This window comes from Semicossyphus pulcher, unplaced genomic scaffold, assembly GCF_022749685.1.
Source record: "Semicossyphus pulcher isolate SPU_LCO1_2020_fin unplaced genomic scaffold, fSemPul1.0.p SCAF_22, whole genome shotgun sequence".
Taxonomy (NCBI): domain Eukaryota; kingdom Metazoa; phylum Chordata; class Actinopteri; order Labriformes; family Labridae; genus Semicossyphus; species Semicossyphus pulcher.
The window spans coordinates 14,746,115-14,765,131 of NW_027211696.1; the positions used below are offsets into that span (position 1 = coordinate 14,746,115).

Sequence of the window (19,017 nt, forward strand, 5' to 3'; positions counted from 1 at the left end):
TACAGACAAACTCCTTTGACTTCATGCCTTGTTTGTGCTCTGACATGCACTGTCAGGTGTGTGCCTTTTCAAATCATGTCCAATCAACTGAATTTACCACAGGTGGACTCCAATGAAGCTGTAGGAACATATCAAGGATGATCAGTGGAAACAGGATGCACCTGAGCTCAATGTTGAGCTTCATGGCAAAGGCTGTGAATACTTGTGTACATGTGATTTCTTAGTTTTTTATTCTTAATAAATTTGCAATCATCTCAAAAAAACTTTTTTCATGTTGTGTGTAGAATTTTGAGGGGGAAAATTAATTTATTCCATTTTGGAAAAAGGCTGTAACATAACAAAATGTGGAAAAAGTGAAGCGCTGTGAATACTTTCCGGATGCACTGTAAACAGACATCTGTATGCTAACCGCTATCAATCTGTTCTAGATCTAAAATGTAACTTGAGATAAATTCCCTTGACGCTGTGTCACGAAAGCTGTACAGCGTTCAGATTTCCCAACTTCCTCAAATGCATCAGATCGATCCGACCTCCGTTCAACAAACGAGCATTTTAAAAGTTTTCTTCTCCTCTTGAGGACAGACCTGACAAAGCTTGAATTTTTACTTCTTACAAATCTGCATCATGATGTTGAAATTTCGGCAAAGGTGAGACCCGTTAATAACAAGTCAATCACAAGGAAACGGTTTCTCTTACCGCCTGGCACGTTCACCGTTCAAACATTACTACGGACATTATTTTTACTCTTGCTGCAAATGGTCACAGGTGGGACTCGAACCCGCGGCTGCCGCATCGAGGACAGTGCCTGGTAACACGGGGGCGTGCACTTTAAACGCTGAGCCAAACTGAGAGATTAGGTTACAAAAGAACCAAAAATACAACTGCTGAAATCTGAATCAACATTTTTTAATAGTTTCTCTCTCTACTTACATTTTCTGCTACGATTGTTCATCAAGTAATAATGTAGAGAAACAATAACATTATAATTTGATGAGTCTGGGTGTTCTGGTTATAATGAAGTATAACTGCAGACTTTTATTCTGAGTGTCAGAAAGGAAATAAAAAAAAAAAATCTGTAGCTTGTGGTTTGTCTTTTGTTCCCTTCTGTGTCCTGTGCGTCTGTGATTTCCTCGTGTGGTTTGTCTCGGTGGCGTAACATCTTGAAGTGTGGTCGAATGTGTTGCTTCCCATCGGATGCAGAATGTAGCAGCTTATTATTGTAGAAATCACTTATTCTACTAGATGTAAAATGTAGATCGTCTTTCATTCTGTTGCGTAAAACCATCACTATTATTTTCACGTCTGCTTCTGAACATGTGTTTTTTTAAGCTTCACACACTCACTGGTTTTTAAATAAAACCATTCAGTCCAGAGAAATGTAACCGCTTCACGCTGGGAGCAGCTCAAAGTCCTCTTGCTTTCACAAACTGTTCCTTTGACGGCGTCTCCGTGTCCTCTGATGCCCCTTCCCCAGCGAGGACATTCTTTATATTTCCCTCAGCGTCTATGACCACGGCGCTCCTCTTCAGCTCCTCGTAGCGACTCTGTCGCTCAGCGACAGCCTCGCACGCGGCCAAAACCTCATCCGACTCGAAATCAAAGTCCTGCTCGAGCTCGGGGGCGTTCAGGATCTGCTTTTTGGTCTCCTCCTCTTGCCGTATTTTCTCCTTGGTTGCCAAGTGCTGCTTCTGTAACCTCCGCGCCCACGCCAGGTCATCCTGCCACAGGCTGCGCTCTGACGGGCACATGTGGATCGCAACCTGGAAGGACTTCACAGCCTGCAGGGGCAGAAAAGCAGGATTGAAACACAAAGTATTTCTGCAAGAGCCGGGCCGCTGTGTTGGACGCAAATTTATGGTTTAATTTAGGAGACATCAATATCTCTGAGCTGACTGCGCAGAAGTAGATCGATGGGAAATTATTGTTCTATTAAACAGAAATACAAGCAGCCTGCGATCCTTTATCAGCGCTGATGTCGAAGAGGAGCTGAGCCGGTAAAATGGTGACATAAATCAGTCCCCTGCTTTGGATGCACCCACACAACTTTTTCAGTCCCTATACTTTAAATTACAAGACGAGCCTTTCCTCAAAATATATACGGCTTGCAGATATTGCATGTAGCCGCTGAGCTTGTTGGCATACCGTGCATGGAATACCTCAGAACAGCTGTCACTTCAGCTTTACTTCTTTGCACGCAGGCGAGGTAGCTCCCCTCCTTCTTCCTTCAAGCAAAATGGCTGCCAGGCAAACTGCCAACCGAGAACACTCTCATACATTTCAACTTATAATTTACTTCAATAGACGGGACCAGCCCCTTTGTTTGAGTCCATATCAGACTGATACCAGACGTCAGTGTCGAGGCGATACAGCTCTGATCCTTACGGGATGTTTGAGGTGACTGATGAGCTCCTGAATCGATTCTGGTTTATTGAAAGTTGCAGCGTTGAAATGTGTAAGTTGCACACAGAATACACATGAAGCTTTGGTAATTTACTTTGTGAAGACCTTTTTACAGCCAGTTTAAGCCGGAATTATTACGCCTCTGTTACATTTCGTCTTCTATCTATAACGGACGGAGGCGTAACGGTGGGGCGAAGTCGTTCCCCCTCTTAGCCGACATCGGAGTTAGCAACAGACACGTAACCGAGGCGAAACGCCGTCTGTGTAAACTACCAAGCTGGCAGGGCGGAACAGCACCGTGAGTGTGTATTTGAAGCACGCGCTGTTCGTTTACACCTCGCGCATGTTTTGCTTCTGCAACGCCGGAACGCTATTTAGAAACACACACCGGGGCGGCTTTACGCCGGCGTTGCTTGGTCCAAAATAAAATGGCAAAGGCTGCTTGACGGCGGAGCTTCGTTACGGCACTGTCGCAGAACTGCAGTGTAAAAAAGGCTTTAGATTTTGGAGCTCAGATTCTTTTGCACCAAAGCTTACTGTTCTCTCGCTTTAGAGTCCAGCTGCAGCAAAGGATCAGCAACTGATGGACAAAAAAAATGAACTGATGATGATTTTTTATAAATTAAAGGAGACATATTTTAGCGATGCAATCAATTTTCTATTTTTCTAATGTGTTTTTGAATCACGTTGGTAAAGTTTGTTTCGTTTTAAAAATTGTATACATATTTTAATTTCATTATTTTTCCGAGCCTCTCCTTCCTCCTGAAAAGAACAAGCCGTTTTGCCATTCAAAGGTTAGACCTCAGCCACGATTGGCTGACAGTTTTTGGAGTGACAGCGTAGCCCCTCCGCCCACACCGCACTGTCACTCCAAAGTTGTAGAAAACATGGCTGCTCTAGGATCGGTTTTTCGACCTCATTCGTTCAAGCCAGAATCGCCAGCAGGTATCGGAATGGTGAGCTGAAATCTTGACAACGACTTGACGACAAGCTCGTGCGAGAAGGCAGCCTGAGGTGAGTGACGGTGAATGACGATTGGTCGATTTCATGAAAGCAAGGTTCTATGTAGAAAGCTGCAGCTGCTCTGCACGGCCCATTTCAGAGGCAACCTTTTTAATTCATTCAGGAAAAACACGGAATTATGCAGTTTTCCCTTTTTCACTGTGAACAATAAACACCCAGAAATGTGAACACATGCAAAACATGACCATTCAAATATTCGAAATTCGTCCCTAAAGTTCACCTTGCATTTGCACCTGCTCCCAAGGACACAGGGAGCCACACCTATCATGAAAACGCAATCTAATGTCAGCCTGACCTGTGCTCAAAGTCAGGGCGAGGAAGTGTTGACGCATCAAACATCAATTATTTAATGAGCAGAACTAATTCAAACCCACACAAGCCTTTCTTGGCCCTTCACAACAGCAACACTGCAAAAGGTCACCTTCAACAACTTCCTCATAAACTGCTCCTTAATGGGACGCTCACATCACCAACTTCTGCAGCTTGTGCTGAAACGTTCCCGTGTCGTACAGGAAAAGTCTTTGTCGGGTTAGCTCAGCAACATTTTCGTCCGAGTCCAAAACAACATTTCAAGTTTCATCTTGAGCAGACTCGAGTCGCTTTATTTTGAAAGTAATCCATCAACAGAAAAAAAAAAGCCACGGTGGGCAGATAAACCGGCTGCTCCTGGAAAATTACAGCTAAAAGAGTTGTTAATGATAATAATGAGAAGATTAATGGCAACAGAGCTGTCGGGCCGCAGCGTTTGAAGACTTAGACGAGTGACGTAAAGGTCAAATCAGAGGCTGCGTGTTTGTTTATCTGGGTATTCTCCTTTTTTCCCTTGAATGAGGCGCAGAACTTAAAGAAAAGATGATTCATGAAAGAGAAAAAGAGGAATCTGTGCGCTCACATTTGCACAAACAGGCATTACTCGAACATGTTGATGCACACAAAGCTCCTTAACTTGACTCGACAAGCCTGGCTAAAAATAGTGAAGCATTTATTTCTCCCCTTCCTTCCCAATAGCTTCATTACACAAAGAGGTGTGTCTATATTTGGTTTAGTTTGTGCCCGACCAACTTTCAACACTTCCCATTGTTGTGTTTTACTGCCGTAGGACAGGTCTCTCCGTCTTCGAGAGGCACGCTGTGCTATTAGCTGAAGGCTTCATTAGTTCAGCCCTCTTTGCTCGGCTCCAAATGGGCCAACAGCGTAACCGTGATCTGCAGGTTTCACACGGCCACAGGTCCCGGCGTGTTCTGGGGCAATTGAAGCAATTGTGCAAGCCTGAGGCGTCTGGGCGTGTTTTGAAAGAAGGACTTCTTCTTCGAGGGAAGGAGTTGTCTAAAAGTAGTAAACATGAAGAAGTGACGTGTGTAAACAGCCCTTCAAAAAGACGACAGATGTGATTTATAGTCGGCTAAATATCAGGTGTAGTTCACTGCACAACATCCTGAAATGAAGGTCATATGTGACTGACTGAGCAGGGAGGCGTTACTGGAGTTATTCTTGTGTTTGTCTTTCTGACTGCAACTCATCATCAATGCATTTGTTCTTCTTCACTGCAGGGAGCGCGCTCTCAGCCACCTCTAATATGAAGTCATCTACAATTATTAAACAAGCCTCACAATGGATTTTCAGGTTCTGTCGCCTCTTCCCGCTGTGACTCTGTGACTCTGTGACTCACTCGTTTGTTTACAGCCACGACTTCGACAGCAGTTGGACAGCATTTGTGAGCACGCCGTACTCTGATGTGTTTTCGTTCTGAGTGTTCTGCCAGCCGTACTCACCAGCTCCACCTCTCCCAGGTTGAGCTGGGCGCGGCCCAGAGTCTGCCAGCCCTCCCACCAAAGGGGGCGGAGCTTCACCGCCGTCTCCGCAGCCTTCACGGCCGGGAACACCTCCTGCAGAATGGTCAGCACCTGCGGAGGAAAATTAATCTTTCAATGGTGAACAGAAAACAACAGCTGAAAGTGCTTTTACAAGTGTTAACACAGCATATGCAACATAAACAACATCATCAGCTTTGTGATGAAACAAATGTCCGACAGAAGCAGTCGGGCTCGATCCTCTGGAGAGTTCTTGAGGTTGGTCTGCACAGGAAGTGATTCAGCCGTGTCTTATTTGTCTGCTGGAAAACATCCACTTCCACTTTAATCAGTACAGCTGATAGAGCTCTGTGCACGTATAACTTGCTTACAAGCGTATTTTTATAGTCCAAGTCTAGACACTAAGGCAGGACTGAAGCTGCTGCTGCTGCTGCAACAAAAAAGGGATGCACTCATAAAGTGCAGTACAGAAGGAATGAACCATAGTCTAACCCAGTGAGCAATGAATGGTTCAACATCAAATCAAGCCAACAATAAAAACATAACAAAATGTTGGAGGAACTATCCAAAATTCATACCTTTAAGTTAAATTTAAAGCTCTGTGATTGCTGTGCACTAGCTTAGCATGATTTACAGCAAGCACACTGGTGCTCTGTGCAGGCCCTCATACAGGCTCTGCCTGAAACGACTCAGTCGGCTCTGTCCCTTTAAGAAACCCCGCCCCTACAAGCCCACTTTCTTCTGTTTGGCCAGCTCTCCGAAGCCTGGTGAGGCTGCACTTTGTGACATCAGAAAGTGCAGCGTGTAGAAAAAACTGTGTGAAACCTGGCATTCACAGCAGCCTGCAGACTGAGCTGAGAAGCCTGGGGATTACTCCAACATACTTTTACTATTCCTCCTTTCCCACATAAATTTAGCGTGTTGATTCAGATTTTTCAGACCCGGGAAGACCCGCTTAGAGATGCCGATTGTCTCTTTTCCCATTGCCAGTGAAGTATACTCCTGTCGGTCTTTATAGGTGCGTCACCGCCTTACGTCACAAATGTGCCCCAAACAGGGTTAGTAAACAGTGAAGATGTTACGGTGGTTAGGTCTTTATTGTATCTATTACTCATTCAGTCTGTTTATTAAACTCAGCGGCGACAAATTGGAGCGATGTTCGAGCGCTGCTCGGACGGAGACGGGCGGAATTTGTAGCTGAGATGACAAGGAGTCGCAGACGGAGCATAGCATCGCGCAGGAAAGGGGGCGGAGATTAGCGTGTCGACACGGGTTTTGTGTTCCCATCAATGCCGATCGGAGCCGAGGTCTGAATGCTGATTATAACCTTTCCCACTAAGCAACAAAGCCTGTTGTTAGCGGGTTTTTTGACCAGTAGGAAAGCGGCTCTACAGATTTGAAGCTTCATCCATGTTTAGTATGGTCATCCAACATTGTAACATTGTATATATTAACAGCCAACAATATTAATAATTGATTATTAAAGATGTCTTATTCAATTAAATTACATAAATTCTCAGCTAACATCTTTTAAATAGGTACACTTCCTGTTTTTCTCGGATCTTCTTGGAAGACTTTACTTTTGACTCAGTAAATAGTGATGAGCATTTTTTTTCTATCTTACATAAACCAAATTATTAATCAGCAGGTTAATCTTCACTGAACTGAGTACCGGTAGTTCCAGCTCTGGTGAAGTGACTCATTCACCAAATGAACACACAGTGCAGAACACTGCGGAGTCATAGTCCCAAGATCACTCTCTGTAACTTACTTATCTTTGCTCACACTGAACAGAGATTCACTCACCTCATTAACCTTTTCAACCTCACCAGATGCAGCAGATTTTTATCAATCATCTTTAATTCAAAAGTAGATAATTAGCTGTTTTACAGGGATACTTCTGTCATGGACGAGACAAACTGTCAAACCATTCTTCTGGAATTTGCATACCAAAATGCTGCCGACAGTTTTTCTAGAGGCTTAGATATTGTTGGCAGTTAAAGACGTTTTCAGTCCAACTTCTTTCTGCTGTAAGAACTCGGGAGTGTTACATGAATGCCTGAACAACTCGGCTGCTTTTGTCTGTCAGGAGATCAAACACATAGGTGAATGTTTCTGGTTGGTTTTGGTGCATCTGGTTACTCTAATATTTTCTTAAGGCATGAGTGCAAGAAACCACAGGCCTTAAACGAGCAGCGTCTCTCCCGTGTTTTCGGCGTCTTCTCTACCTATATGTGATACAAAGAAGCGTCCAGTGATCAGCAGCTGATCCATGTAAATGCATTAACAAGGGAAACTAAAACGGCATGGAGCTGAAAAATTATAAACATGCATGGAGCACAGAGTGTCTATTTTTGGTACCGAATTTTAAGGGCACATATAGCAAGAAATGTTACAAAGAAATCCAAATAATCTCATGACATTAAACTTTTGTGTCCATCTTGGCGACCTCTGTGGACAAAGCGTTACATATTTTCTCTTTGCTGATCCTGTCCTATAACCGTGCACATTTTTTTTTGTGTGTGTGGCCTTTCTCCCTTACTGAGAGTACAGTGAAGATATGACAGGAAGCTGGGATGATATGCATCAAAGGGCCGAGGTCGGAGTCAAACCAGTGGCTGACGCGGTGAGGACTCTGCCTGCTCTACCGACTGAGCTAAACCTGCTAATGTATCACCCACTGTGAATCTTTTCCGTGGAAACGTGGACACTTTTGGTCTGCGAGTAAATCATCTCGTCTAACGCCGACCCGCTGTCTGTGTGGAGTGTGCATGTTCTCCCCGTGCAGGCCTGGGTTCTGCCCGGGTACTCTGACTTCCTCCAACAGTTCGAGGACGTGCTCGTGACTCATAATTTCCTGCAGGTGTGAATGTGAGCATGAAAGGTTGTCTGTCTCTATGTGTCAGCCTTGTGACTGACTGGCGATCATTCCTGCCTCTCGTCCAATGACAGCTGGGATAGGCTCCAGCCTCCCTGTGACCCTGAATAAGGATAGGCCGTAAATATAATGGATGTGTCATCACCAGTAAAAAAACTCACAGGAGCTTTAAAGTGTTTTTTCTCACAAGCAGCAGCTTGAAATCCTTCATACAGCCCGGAAGATGTGTTGACAGTTTTACAAATGGGTCCAATTTCCTGCAGAGCGCACATCAGTCTGCAGTGACCGAACACAGCGGACAATACTAATCGAGTTAAGTATGAAGAAAGCAACGAGGGGAAGCGAATGACCAGCATCGGAGTAAGCATCGTCGTCATCTGGGGCTAATGGGAATACGATGAGGTCCAGCCTATTTTCAGACCAATATAAATGCTGATATTGGATGCTAATAGGTTTTATTTGCTATGAATATGTAGCAATGCTGAATCATTGCAAAAACAGCAGTTTGTGCTTATGTCACGCTTCGAGTCAGTCATAAAAAATGGGGGTAATATAACCCTTTTCCTGGGGGTGTTTTCCAGCCTGGACAGTAATGATCTCCTTCTCAAATATCCTGTAATGGATAATATTATAACAGGCTTACAATGCTGCCCGTGATGTGAATGGTTGCGTCTATAGGGAGAGATTTAATCGGGTTAGTTGCCGTAAATGAATAATAAATAATGGAGGGAGGTCTGGTTTTCCCACAACTCCCAAATATATAGGAAACGATATTTAAAAGATGGATTTGTGGAAGAAAAGAAGAGGCCACAGGAAGAGAGAGGAACCAGGAAATTGAGCTAAAAAGCCAGAACATTAAAGCTGTCGGCGTTCAGCGGGGTAATAAACGTGCTGACATCTAGCTTAAAAGCATACCAAAGTGGCATCTGAAAGAGGATATTACGTGGCCATGACTGCTGATAAATAATCACATACACACCCACACACAACTGGGTAGACCTGCGCACACAGGATGCTGGTGGTCAGGAGCATCTCTAAACCACAGAACATGAGTACTCAGCTATCTTGAAATTTGAAGCTCGTAAGCTTTAATGTTCTGGGTTTATTCTGAATAGTGCTGTCAACGAATATTCTAAATTCGAATATATAATTGAATTGTAATAAAAAAACGAACATTCGGATTTTAAAATTAATATTCGTTGCGACAAAAAAAATCAGCACTACCGCGGCTGTTTGCGAGCTCGCAAGTTCTCGTATGCCCTCACGCGCACTCTTAGTTACGGAGCATCCTTGAATGCATCACAGCGTCACTATGATACATTAATAATTAACTTTAGTGTCGCTGAAACGAGCTAGAACAACAAACGTGTGGCGTGCGGTAATGATGTCGGAGAATTTAAAATCCCGGCCCGGCCGGACAGAGAGATTATCACCCCCAGCATAACAGACAGGTGTGTTTTATTTTAAAGGCTATGTTTGAATAAATATACCTCGCTTGGAACGCTGAATGTCCGTTTTACCGTAACCTAATTACTTAATTAATTTGTTTATTTTGCAAGGTGTAGGATCTTTTAAAAGGCACCTTTCTGTTTAACACTCGAACTACCAAGGCAGTCATTTTGACTGCTTTCAAAATTTGCAACGTCATAACTTTGTTTAAATAAAACCTATGTACCAATAGGACCCTGACTTTTCCTAAATGTGTGTATATTTTATTCTAACATTGTTTTATCATTACAATTTCAAAACACAAAAGAGATCTGAGTATTACTACCTCGAATGACCATAGCAGTCAAATTGACTGCATGCTTTCTACAAGGGGTGTCATATTTCACTATTTTCCCGCTCTTTCTCCTGCTCTATTGTTTGTTTGGTTTTTTATGCTCTGTGAAGCTAAAATCTAGCTGTAGCTTCACTCAAAACCCGAGAGAGGCAAAACTACTGACAACATCCTGTTCAAGAAATGCACCAATGAGATGATGTCACGGAGGAACTTCATAATGCGACTCGCAAATTAACTTTGCTCCAGACACATGACAGCAAAAGCCAGACGAATAACGGTCATTTTCATTTTGTGTCCTGGTGTGTTTTTTACCTATTCCATCAATTTATTCTTAGATCTTTTTCTTGATTATCCAAATTATATGCAAATAATGTCCGAGCTGTCAAAATGACTGCTATGGTCATTCTAGTAGTTTCAGAATTCTGGTAGACCGAGTGTTAAATCAATATATCTTTGTAAGTAAGTTTGTCTCTCGTTGCGTTGTGCAAAATTAGATATTCGAATAGTTCGAACATTTGTGGGGGTTTTTTAAGCAATAATCGAACGTCATTTTTGGCCAATTTTGACAGCACTAATCCTGAATGAGAAATACCCTTATACAACCAGACATATTCAGTGTTTATTCCTACACTCTATGCAGCTGTTAAACTGCAGCACATTTTAGATGTTCTTGTACTGAGCGGCACCAGGAAGCAGCAGAAACATACTGTGTACCTGCAGTGTGGTTAAAGGCTGTTTTAACCACATAAACGCTTCCTAACGGAGAGGCTGTTTGTTTTCAAGTGCAGGTACAAAACTCACAGGCCCGTAATGTCCAGTACTGTGCAAACGTTTTAGGCAGGTGTGAAAAAATGCTTTAAACTAAGAATGCTTTCAAAAATATAAATAATAATTGTTTATTTTTATCAATTTATGAAGTGAGTGGACAACAGAACAATTACGGACAATACAAAATGTACCGTTAACAGCAAGAAGACGAGCAAGACGAGGTCAATCTGATTCTGCCGCATAGATTTTTATGCTTTTTAAAACACGGTCCACCTTGAACCCGACAATATTCTAGGAGAGCCAAGCTAAATTGATGGCGTACTCTTTCAAGACAGACATGAAGAAAGAGCCTACCCAGAGGGTAAGTAAAAATAAGAGAGGTGTGAAAATGAGTAAATGGTGAAATATAGCTCTAAAGATATACCTGAGACTTCATCTCATAGAGCTCTGGGTTGTCTGGAGTCAGCTGAATGGCATCGTCCCACTTCTTTATGGCCTCCCAGTGCCTAAAGCAAACACACACAGAGGTTCAAACAGTCATCGTCGAGCAGGGAGGATTAGCACATAAAAAGTGTTAATTGCATCATAAACAATGACCTGGCTGCTACTGGTTTATACCGGGAAAGCTCTGCTGTGTCACACACCATTACCACAGCCTTCATGTGACTTATTAATAGTGCGTCAATGTTTGTCTGCTATGATTTCAACGCCCTTCACAGACATGTTGGACAACAGCAGATTAAACATGGCTTGTTGTTGACTTTGGCTGTTGTTCAGATAATGCAGCGTTTAATTATGACACACTCAAATAAAGGCTCACATATTACATCGCACGTGGACACCTGTCTCTGTTGTCTCCACCCTGAGATTTCATATGTTATGTAACTTAATATACGGCGTTTGTTCAGTGCATACGATGAAGCTTAAACTAGAGTCAAATCCTGACTTTCTTTCAAGTCCAAAAAAAGTGTGCTGCTACTTTTCTGTCTGTGCTGGACTATGGACGTGACTTATACCCCTTTCCCACCTAAATTTAGCATGTTGACGCATGTTTTTCAGACCCGGGAAGACCCACTTATAGATGCCGATTGTCTCTTTTCCCATTGCCAGTGAAGTATACTCCTGTCGGTCTCTTTTCTGCTGCTTCACCGTCTGACGTCACAAACGCGCCCGAAACATCGTTAGTAAACAGTGAAGATGTTACGGTGGTTAGGTCTTCATTGTTTCTATTACTCATTCAGTCTGTTTATTAAACTCGGCGCCGACAAATGTGGAACGATGTTCGAGTGCTGCTCGGACGGAGACGGGCAGAATTTGTAGCTGAGATGACAAGGAGTCGCAGAAGTTACCGACGGAGCATAGCGTCGCGCTGGAAAGGGGGCGGAGCTTAGCGTGTCGACACAGGTTTTGTGTTCCCATCAATGCCGATCGGAGCAGAGGCGATCATTACCCGGGTCTACTGCAGGGTCATTTGACCCAGAATGCCGATTGTTAGCTTTCCCATTTGACCAGTGTGAATGTGTCTTTACACATGCAGGCCTCTTCTCAAAGCTAACATGCTCTGGACACTGTATCATGAAGCATTGAGGCTCATCACTAATGTTAAAGCCTTCACTCATCACTGTTTGCTATCTGCCTGTGTTGGATGGTTTACAAGTCTATTTTAGGTCTGCTTCCCTCGTCCCTTCTGACCTACATCAGACAGAACAGGACGGGAAGTTACAATCTTCAGGCCCAGGTCCTGTTTTTACTGACTGTCCCAAAGGTCAGAACTGAACTGAGGAAAGAGGTGTTTAAGTTTGCTGCTCCCTACGCTCAGGACGAATTACAACAAGACCTGGAACTTAAGGAACTTGTCTCATTGGATGCTTTTAATCTTGAATATTGTGGAGGCACATCGTCATTTTTACTTTTTTTTTTTCACTCTCTTGGGATCACCTGTGAAGTGTCTCACTGCTGCATCTCCCATACAGCATTCAGGTCCTAATGTTTTCTCCGTGCCGCCACAGCGACCTGTAAATGTGACGTGTGGCGTTTGAGTGAAGGGGGGGAAAAAAATGCTGCTTCACTCCTAATATTGAACCTTTTATTTTGAAGTATAGTTGCAGTTAGTTTATTGAACCTGGGATTTTAAGTAGTCAAGCTATAGGTCCATGAAGCCGTTGACAGTCACAGTCAGGTATTGCGTTCATACCGTTACCATGACAGCCGTAGTTAAATGTGCTGCTGCCTGTCTTTGCCAGGTAGGGCTGGGTTTAAAAAAAACGATTTTCCCGATTCAAATCGATTCTCATTTGAATGACCCAATATCGATTCATAAATCCCAGATCGATCTTTAAAAATATGTTAATATGTGTCTGATCACTCACGTTTCTGAGCGCTCCTGAACGCAGCACGACTCACCCTGAAACACGGGAGACATGCCCGGACTTGTTTACTGCAGCTACAACGGAGACATCAGTGATCACCAACAGACTCTTTTTATCATGTGTGCGTTCATGAATATGTAAGTTAGTTTTGCACTGATGTTTATGATACTCTCTGTTAGCGTCGGCTTTGGCTGCGAGGGTATTTTTCGGCATGCTGTTATACAGTATGTCTTTCCCGATAACTCTCGTGTGGCTTTGATCTTCGCGCTGTGAGATCTCGTGGCCAAATCTCGCGCAAGTTGAAGAGCCAAAAACATGACCCAGATTTTTGTTAAAAAATTGTTAATATTGTGCTGACTGTGTTTGTCATGTTAAATAAAAAGTACATGATGTAACTTCTTTGGGGTCAATTCTTATTGTAAACATTAAAAATGTTGATATTGCACCAGGTTAGAGGTGCGTTGATATCGTAACTGAAATACCCCGAAACAAATCGATATCAAATCAAATCGGATCGGGACCCTGTGAATTGGAATCAAATCAAATTGATAAATCCTTATGGATACCCAGCCCTATTGCCAGGACACTCTTAAAAAAGACACTCTTAATCTCAAGAGCTTTTACCTGGTTAAATGAAGGTTAAATTAACTTAAAAACAGAGCACTTCAGGACAGCTGAAGAGAGACAGGAAATGTGGGGAGTAGAGAGTGGGGGATGACATGCACCAAATGATTGGCAGACCGGGAGTCGAACCTGCGATCAGTGCGTGGAGGACTGTAGCCTCTGTACATGCGGCGCCTGCTCTACCAACTTTTTATTTCAATCAACCTTCTCATTGGTTTTGTGCGGAAGCCCTTAGCGGACATGCATCCATACAATTTATTTACTCCCATGATAACAAGTTATTTCTGGTTGTTTTGAGATCTCAACTTATTTTTCTTCTTTTAAAACAAAGCTGGTTTTCCCGTTATAGTGGATTAATTTGGCCCATTATCTCGAGATAACAAAGCTTTTATTTCTCCTGATAACAGGACATGCCATGCTGCCATTGCACACACTAATGAGGTGATTTTCTGCTTCTATGTTTATTTTGTGCTTTTGGAGTCATGATCCTCTGACATTATGATTGTGCTGCGTCGTTATCTCGTGATAACGTGATAAATAAGTCGAGTCGTTATCACCGGAAAACGAGTAAATAAAATGTATGGATGCATGTCCGCTGAAGGATTCTGTAGTTTTAAGCGTTTAAATTATTCTTAAGTTGCTTTTCCCAGGATGATATGCTACATGTGCTTCTTGATGCTGTAAGCATATTTCACATCACTGACGGAACAGCAGCACAAAATATACAACGAGTAAAACAAACACACACAGGTTCACTGAAGTGAGCCGATATGCTGCAATAAATCAAACTTTTCCCAGCCGTTAATGCAGTTTCATATCTGATCTGACGAGACACTGAGATTAGCTTTTAGCTCCTTTTTTAGACATGCAAGAAGTCAACCAAGCAGGAGCAGAAGCCTCATTAAGCATCACGACAGAGCAGCTTTCAGCACCAGATCTGTTTTGCATAGATTTGTTAACGAGGATTGATTTGCCTTAAGTCAACCTGTGCTTTTTAGAACAATGAAAAGACGCATGAATATGTTGCTAAGTCAATATTGGCCCAAACATCACGTCAATAGCTCGATCAAGACAAAGGCTCTGACAGATTATGTAGTGTCCTGCCAAATTAAAGCCGCACAATGAGACCATCAACACCGATCGGTTACTCGGATTACAGCCTGAGCCAGGCTCAAGCCTCGGCTAATAACTGTCATTTTACTCCGTCACTGAGAGGAGTGATGAAACGGAACCAGAGCAGTGTGGAAATGAAGATGAAGCAAAGGAAACGCAGAAACATGTCAGGAAGTTACACAATAAGAGACGGAACATATGAAACCAGAGAGCTAAAAATAAAACCTCTGCTGTTATCACAACTCTGCACGTCGCTCAAAAAAAAGGGAAGAGAGAGAGAGAGGAAGGGAGGGACAAAGAAGATGATAAATAGATTAAAGTTCACTCTCATATAAAAACATGAAACAAACTGAGATACCTGCAGTGTGTTCTGGCTCGCAGATTGGGGACGTTATGATCGTTTCACACGCTGCGGTTTTAAAGGCAGAAAAGCCCCTCACACATGGATGTGATGGCAACACTAAACCAGTAGACAAGCAGGCTCATCTAAAGCACAAAACAAAGAAAATCACACGTGTAGAGAAGATGTTGAATATTTCAAATAGCCTCAAAGAGTCACGTTACATCTTGCAAGCTTGCAAGGTTTTTTATATGTGAAAAGATTGAGTCAGCACGACAGCTGGAAGACGGACAAATCAGCAAAGTATGCGGAGAATTTGGATGATAATATGACTTGCTGCCTCCCAACGCCTCCCGAACGACCGTGCAGACCAGCTGTTAAAGACATAAAATGAGACGCAATGCTGCAACTGCATGGTCTTCTATAACTGAAGAAACTTTAATGACGTTTGATGAATATTTGTCATGTTTGTTTCACAGTTTGGACAGGTTTGATCAGATGCCGAAGTAAAGGAAGGACCTGTCAATCATCTTTTGAATTTGAAATGACGACTGTTTCAAACACTTTTGTGTTTAGGGCTGTCTATGAGTATTCTAAATGTTATTATACATCCGAATTGTGGTTAAAAAAAAGATATTCGGTTATTAAAATGAATATTGGATGTGAAAAAAATCTGCACTACAGCGGCTGTCTCGCGAGCTCTGGCGTGTTCTCGTATATCCTCGCGTGCGCTCTCTTGGTTACATCTTTGAATGCATCGTAACGTCACTTTATACCAGTGTTGCCAGATGTACGATAACTATCATATTTGTACGATATTTCTGTGAGATATACGATCAATAATGCCAAAAAAACATTGCGAGGAATTAGTAGATACGGTGATTTTGTTTTGAAGGGTAATGAAGAAGGGAATGATATAGTAATGGACTGCCATTGACTCTGTTGTGCGAGGCATTCAATTACCGTCTTGTTAAAGGCATACTATTGGGGTTAAAGGACTGGACCTTCATGTTACAGGGCATAGTTTTGAAATTCTGTGTGGTATTTTGACCCTTTCTGGGGGGTTTTTTCACATGTACGATATTTTTTGGTAAAATACAATAATTTTAAAGCAGCAGTACGATATTGCTGTATTTTCAGTCTGGCAGCACTGCTTTATACATTAATAATTAACTTTTGTGTGGTCATGATGGCGGAGAATTCAAATCCCAGCATTGTATAATATATTCTTTTGTTTGTTTGTTCAACCACTCGTCCAGTCAGACAGCCTACCGCCCGTGCAGTTCATGAATAAAAGTTGTCACCCAGCCAATTCATGCATAAACCACAGTGACAGTTCAGCCTGTTATGCTTATTAAGATTCACCACTGCATGGCCGCAAGAGCCGATAATACAGAAATCATTTGGTGTGATGCTGGATGAAGATTACTGTGATTTTACCCTTTATGTAAAACTATACCGATACTATTCTTCACAGCCGCACCTATCAGAACACGATGTGACTCAACATGCGATTTAGCTCATAACCAGGTCATCGAGGAGCTCTTCAGTGACGTCAGGAGCATCTCAACCTCGGTAATGACGAACTGACCCGACCAGACACGGTTTCTCAAACCTCTGAACAGCCATTACAGAGCACCATGAACGACATCATTTCCCCGGCAAAATCCACTTTCCCCCTGCAAATACGATTACAGGCAGTCACTGAGGGCAGCAACATTACCTCCTCTGGACTTGTGGGGGTTAACAGAGTGACAGATAGTTGGCTTAAAAGGTCAATAATAGTGAAGCACATATCTGATAGCATTTCCTTATGTAGGCTTAGTTCTTTTGTGTATTTTAAAAGAAAAAATGCAAAGGCAGCAGAGAAATATTGCTAAAAATAATTATATTGGTCACCATTATTCAATGTTACATAAACTCCCCATGAGTCAGTCGGCGCCAGAGTCAATTGTAGAAGCAATTTATCAGTTTTTGTTTGAAAATCTTCCTTTAAAATCTTGATTTTTTTTTCAGCAATTATTAAAAGATAGGACGACAGACCTTAAGAGCAGCTTATCTCTCGGCCAAAACAGAAATAAGTCTCCACATCCATTCACTGATCTCATCCTGAGAGGAATGCAGCTCTGGGGCTTTTAAAGTGCAAATCTAGACGAGGAAATATGATCGCTGACACCAATACACATTTTGCACTTTGCACAAAAAGGCCATAAATTAAAAAACCTGACTACTTCAAGCTTGTGCTTCTGAATTAATATATATTTGTCTTTATGATCAAGTCAGTAGGGAGCTACAGTATAAGCTCTGTTAGATGAGTCTGTGTTCGCTGTATATTGGCGCCCTCCCTTGGAGACTTTCTAATATCACATGTCCCTTGTTATTGTGCAAAGTTGACTTCCTATTGGCTATACAGTAAGTCAACTCAAACACGCATCCTCATTGCACTCTGTCTTCCCTCTGTTCTCACTGTAAATATCTTACTTCCTTGTCTTTAGCAGATCCTGCTACAGAGGATTAGATCGCTATGGTAATAACTCTCTCTTTTTGGCCTGCCTAAATAACCATCAAAGGTTTAGTAAAGCCCCTTCTATCCCATCCTGTAGTCCACATAAAGAATCCAGCAGCACGCAGGCAGGAAGCCTCCAGTATCACAGAATAAAATAAGATTCAAGGTATAATCCTGCCGGCTATAAAACTGGCACAGAGGACGGAAAATGTCTTTCAAAGGGAAATAATAGTGTATGAATCTTGTTTGTTCAGCAGTAGTCCGTTTTATCAAAGCAGCAGGTGAGTAAATACTCAGTGGTTTAAAAGTGAACTGTATTTTTCTAATGATTGCAAAAAGCCTAACTAATCCAGCCACCCACACGTCATACAGCTTTATGTTAAATTAATAGAGCATGTGCCTCTGTGTGCATGCAATCTTAACAAAGTTACAAGAAGTGTTGCAGAAGTGCACACAGCGTGCACAGACACCTGCCAGCTTTCAACAGCACCCCTCACCTGCCTTCCTCAGCCATCACTGCCCCCTCATCCTTCATCCTCTTGCTCTTGGCAGCACAGTCCTCCAGCAGGACCTCCCGCCGTCGTTTGATGGCGTGCAGCCAGTCCACCTCCTCTTCCTGACTTTGCCCTTCATCTCCAGCCTTCTGCTTCTCTTCCTCAGCCTCGAACTGCTGCACCACTGACTTTGAAACCTTCTCGCCTACTTTCCTCTTCCAGCCAAATGAAGCCATCCTGTAGGGAAAAGGAAGCAGGCTAAGTAAGAATTCAACCAGCACTGGAAAATCCCTGAAGAGAAAGTTTTATTTTGAAATATCAGAAAACTTGCTAAATCGGTTGCATAATATTGCTATCAGATTCATTAGCAACTTAGCTTACCGAACTATCTGGACGGCTTTATTTTAGCATGTCTGTAAAAGTGTATTTCTCATGTAAGCACATGGAATATGTAGCTTCACACGTTGATAAACCGAAACAACCCTGTCACAAACAAGCTAGCTAACGTTAGCTCGAACCTAGCTAACAGCTTCTCGAACTCTTTGACACCTCAATACGCTTGCTTTCAAAAGATGTACTTGTTTAATTCTTGACATGACATGCTTCATATTTTTGTTTAAAGACAATTAAAATACCTAGGAGGCTAAGTATACGCACAGACTTACTGACAGATCTCCGTAAACCAAATTAGATAAGCTAGCGGAAGTTATTAGTTAGCCATATTTGGTGACCCGGAAGCTGTGGAAATGTTTACGTTGTTTCTTAAAGAAACACGAACGGTATTTTTGTTTTATATTTTGATAGTACTAACATGTTTTTTTAATTGTTTAATTTTTCATTTCTATTTGTATTTGTTTTTCTTTTTTTCAGCAAAGGTCAAAACACTTATACGCCACATATACGTACAA

At 42.4% G+C, this 19,017-nt stretch overlaps 1 protein-coding gene across 3 annotated transcripts; it reads right to left on the minus strand.

Moving 5' to 3' along the window:
- Window positions 1-899: 899 nt before the first annotated feature.
- On the minus strand, window positions 900-18,835 carry ttc33 (tetratricopeptide repeat domain 33). Of its 3 annotated transcripts, none has more exons than XM_069673657.1 (5): window positions 18,775-18,835; window positions 18,113-18,346; window positions 11,088-11,169; window positions 5,196-5,327; window positions 900-1,778 (listed from the first exon to the last, which is right to left on the minus strand). In XM_069673657.1, exons 2-5 carry the CDS (start codon window positions 18,343-18,345, stop codon window positions 1,404-1,406), a joined length of 822 nt encoding a protein of 273 aa, XP_069529758.1. In that variant the 5' UTR covers window position 18,346; window positions 18,775-18,835; the 3' UTR covers window positions 900-1,403. The 3 variants fall into 3 exon arrangements, with proteins under 3 accessions (XP_069529758.1, XP_069529759.1, XP_069529760.1); XM_069673658.1 differs by having other exon boundaries at window positions 18,767-18,814; XM_069673659.1 differs by lacking the exon at window positions 18,775-18,835 and adding an exon at window positions 18,491-18,675.
- Window positions 18,836-19,017: the final 182 nt, after the last annotated feature.

Coding starts and splice junctions, on each gene's coding strand:
- ttc33 (XM_069673657.1), bottom strand. CDS start 18,345: ATGGCTTCATTTGGCTGGAAGAGGAAAGTAGGCGAGAAGGTTTCAAAG. Junction 11,170..18,112: donor GTGATGGCTGAGGAAGGCAG/GTGAGGGGTGCT, acceptor TGTTTGCTTTAG/GCACTGGGAGGCCATAAAGA. Junction 5,328..11,087: donor TCTATGAGATGAAGTCTCAG/GTATATCTTTAG, acceptor TTTCCTCCGCAG/GTGCTGACCATTCTGCAGGA.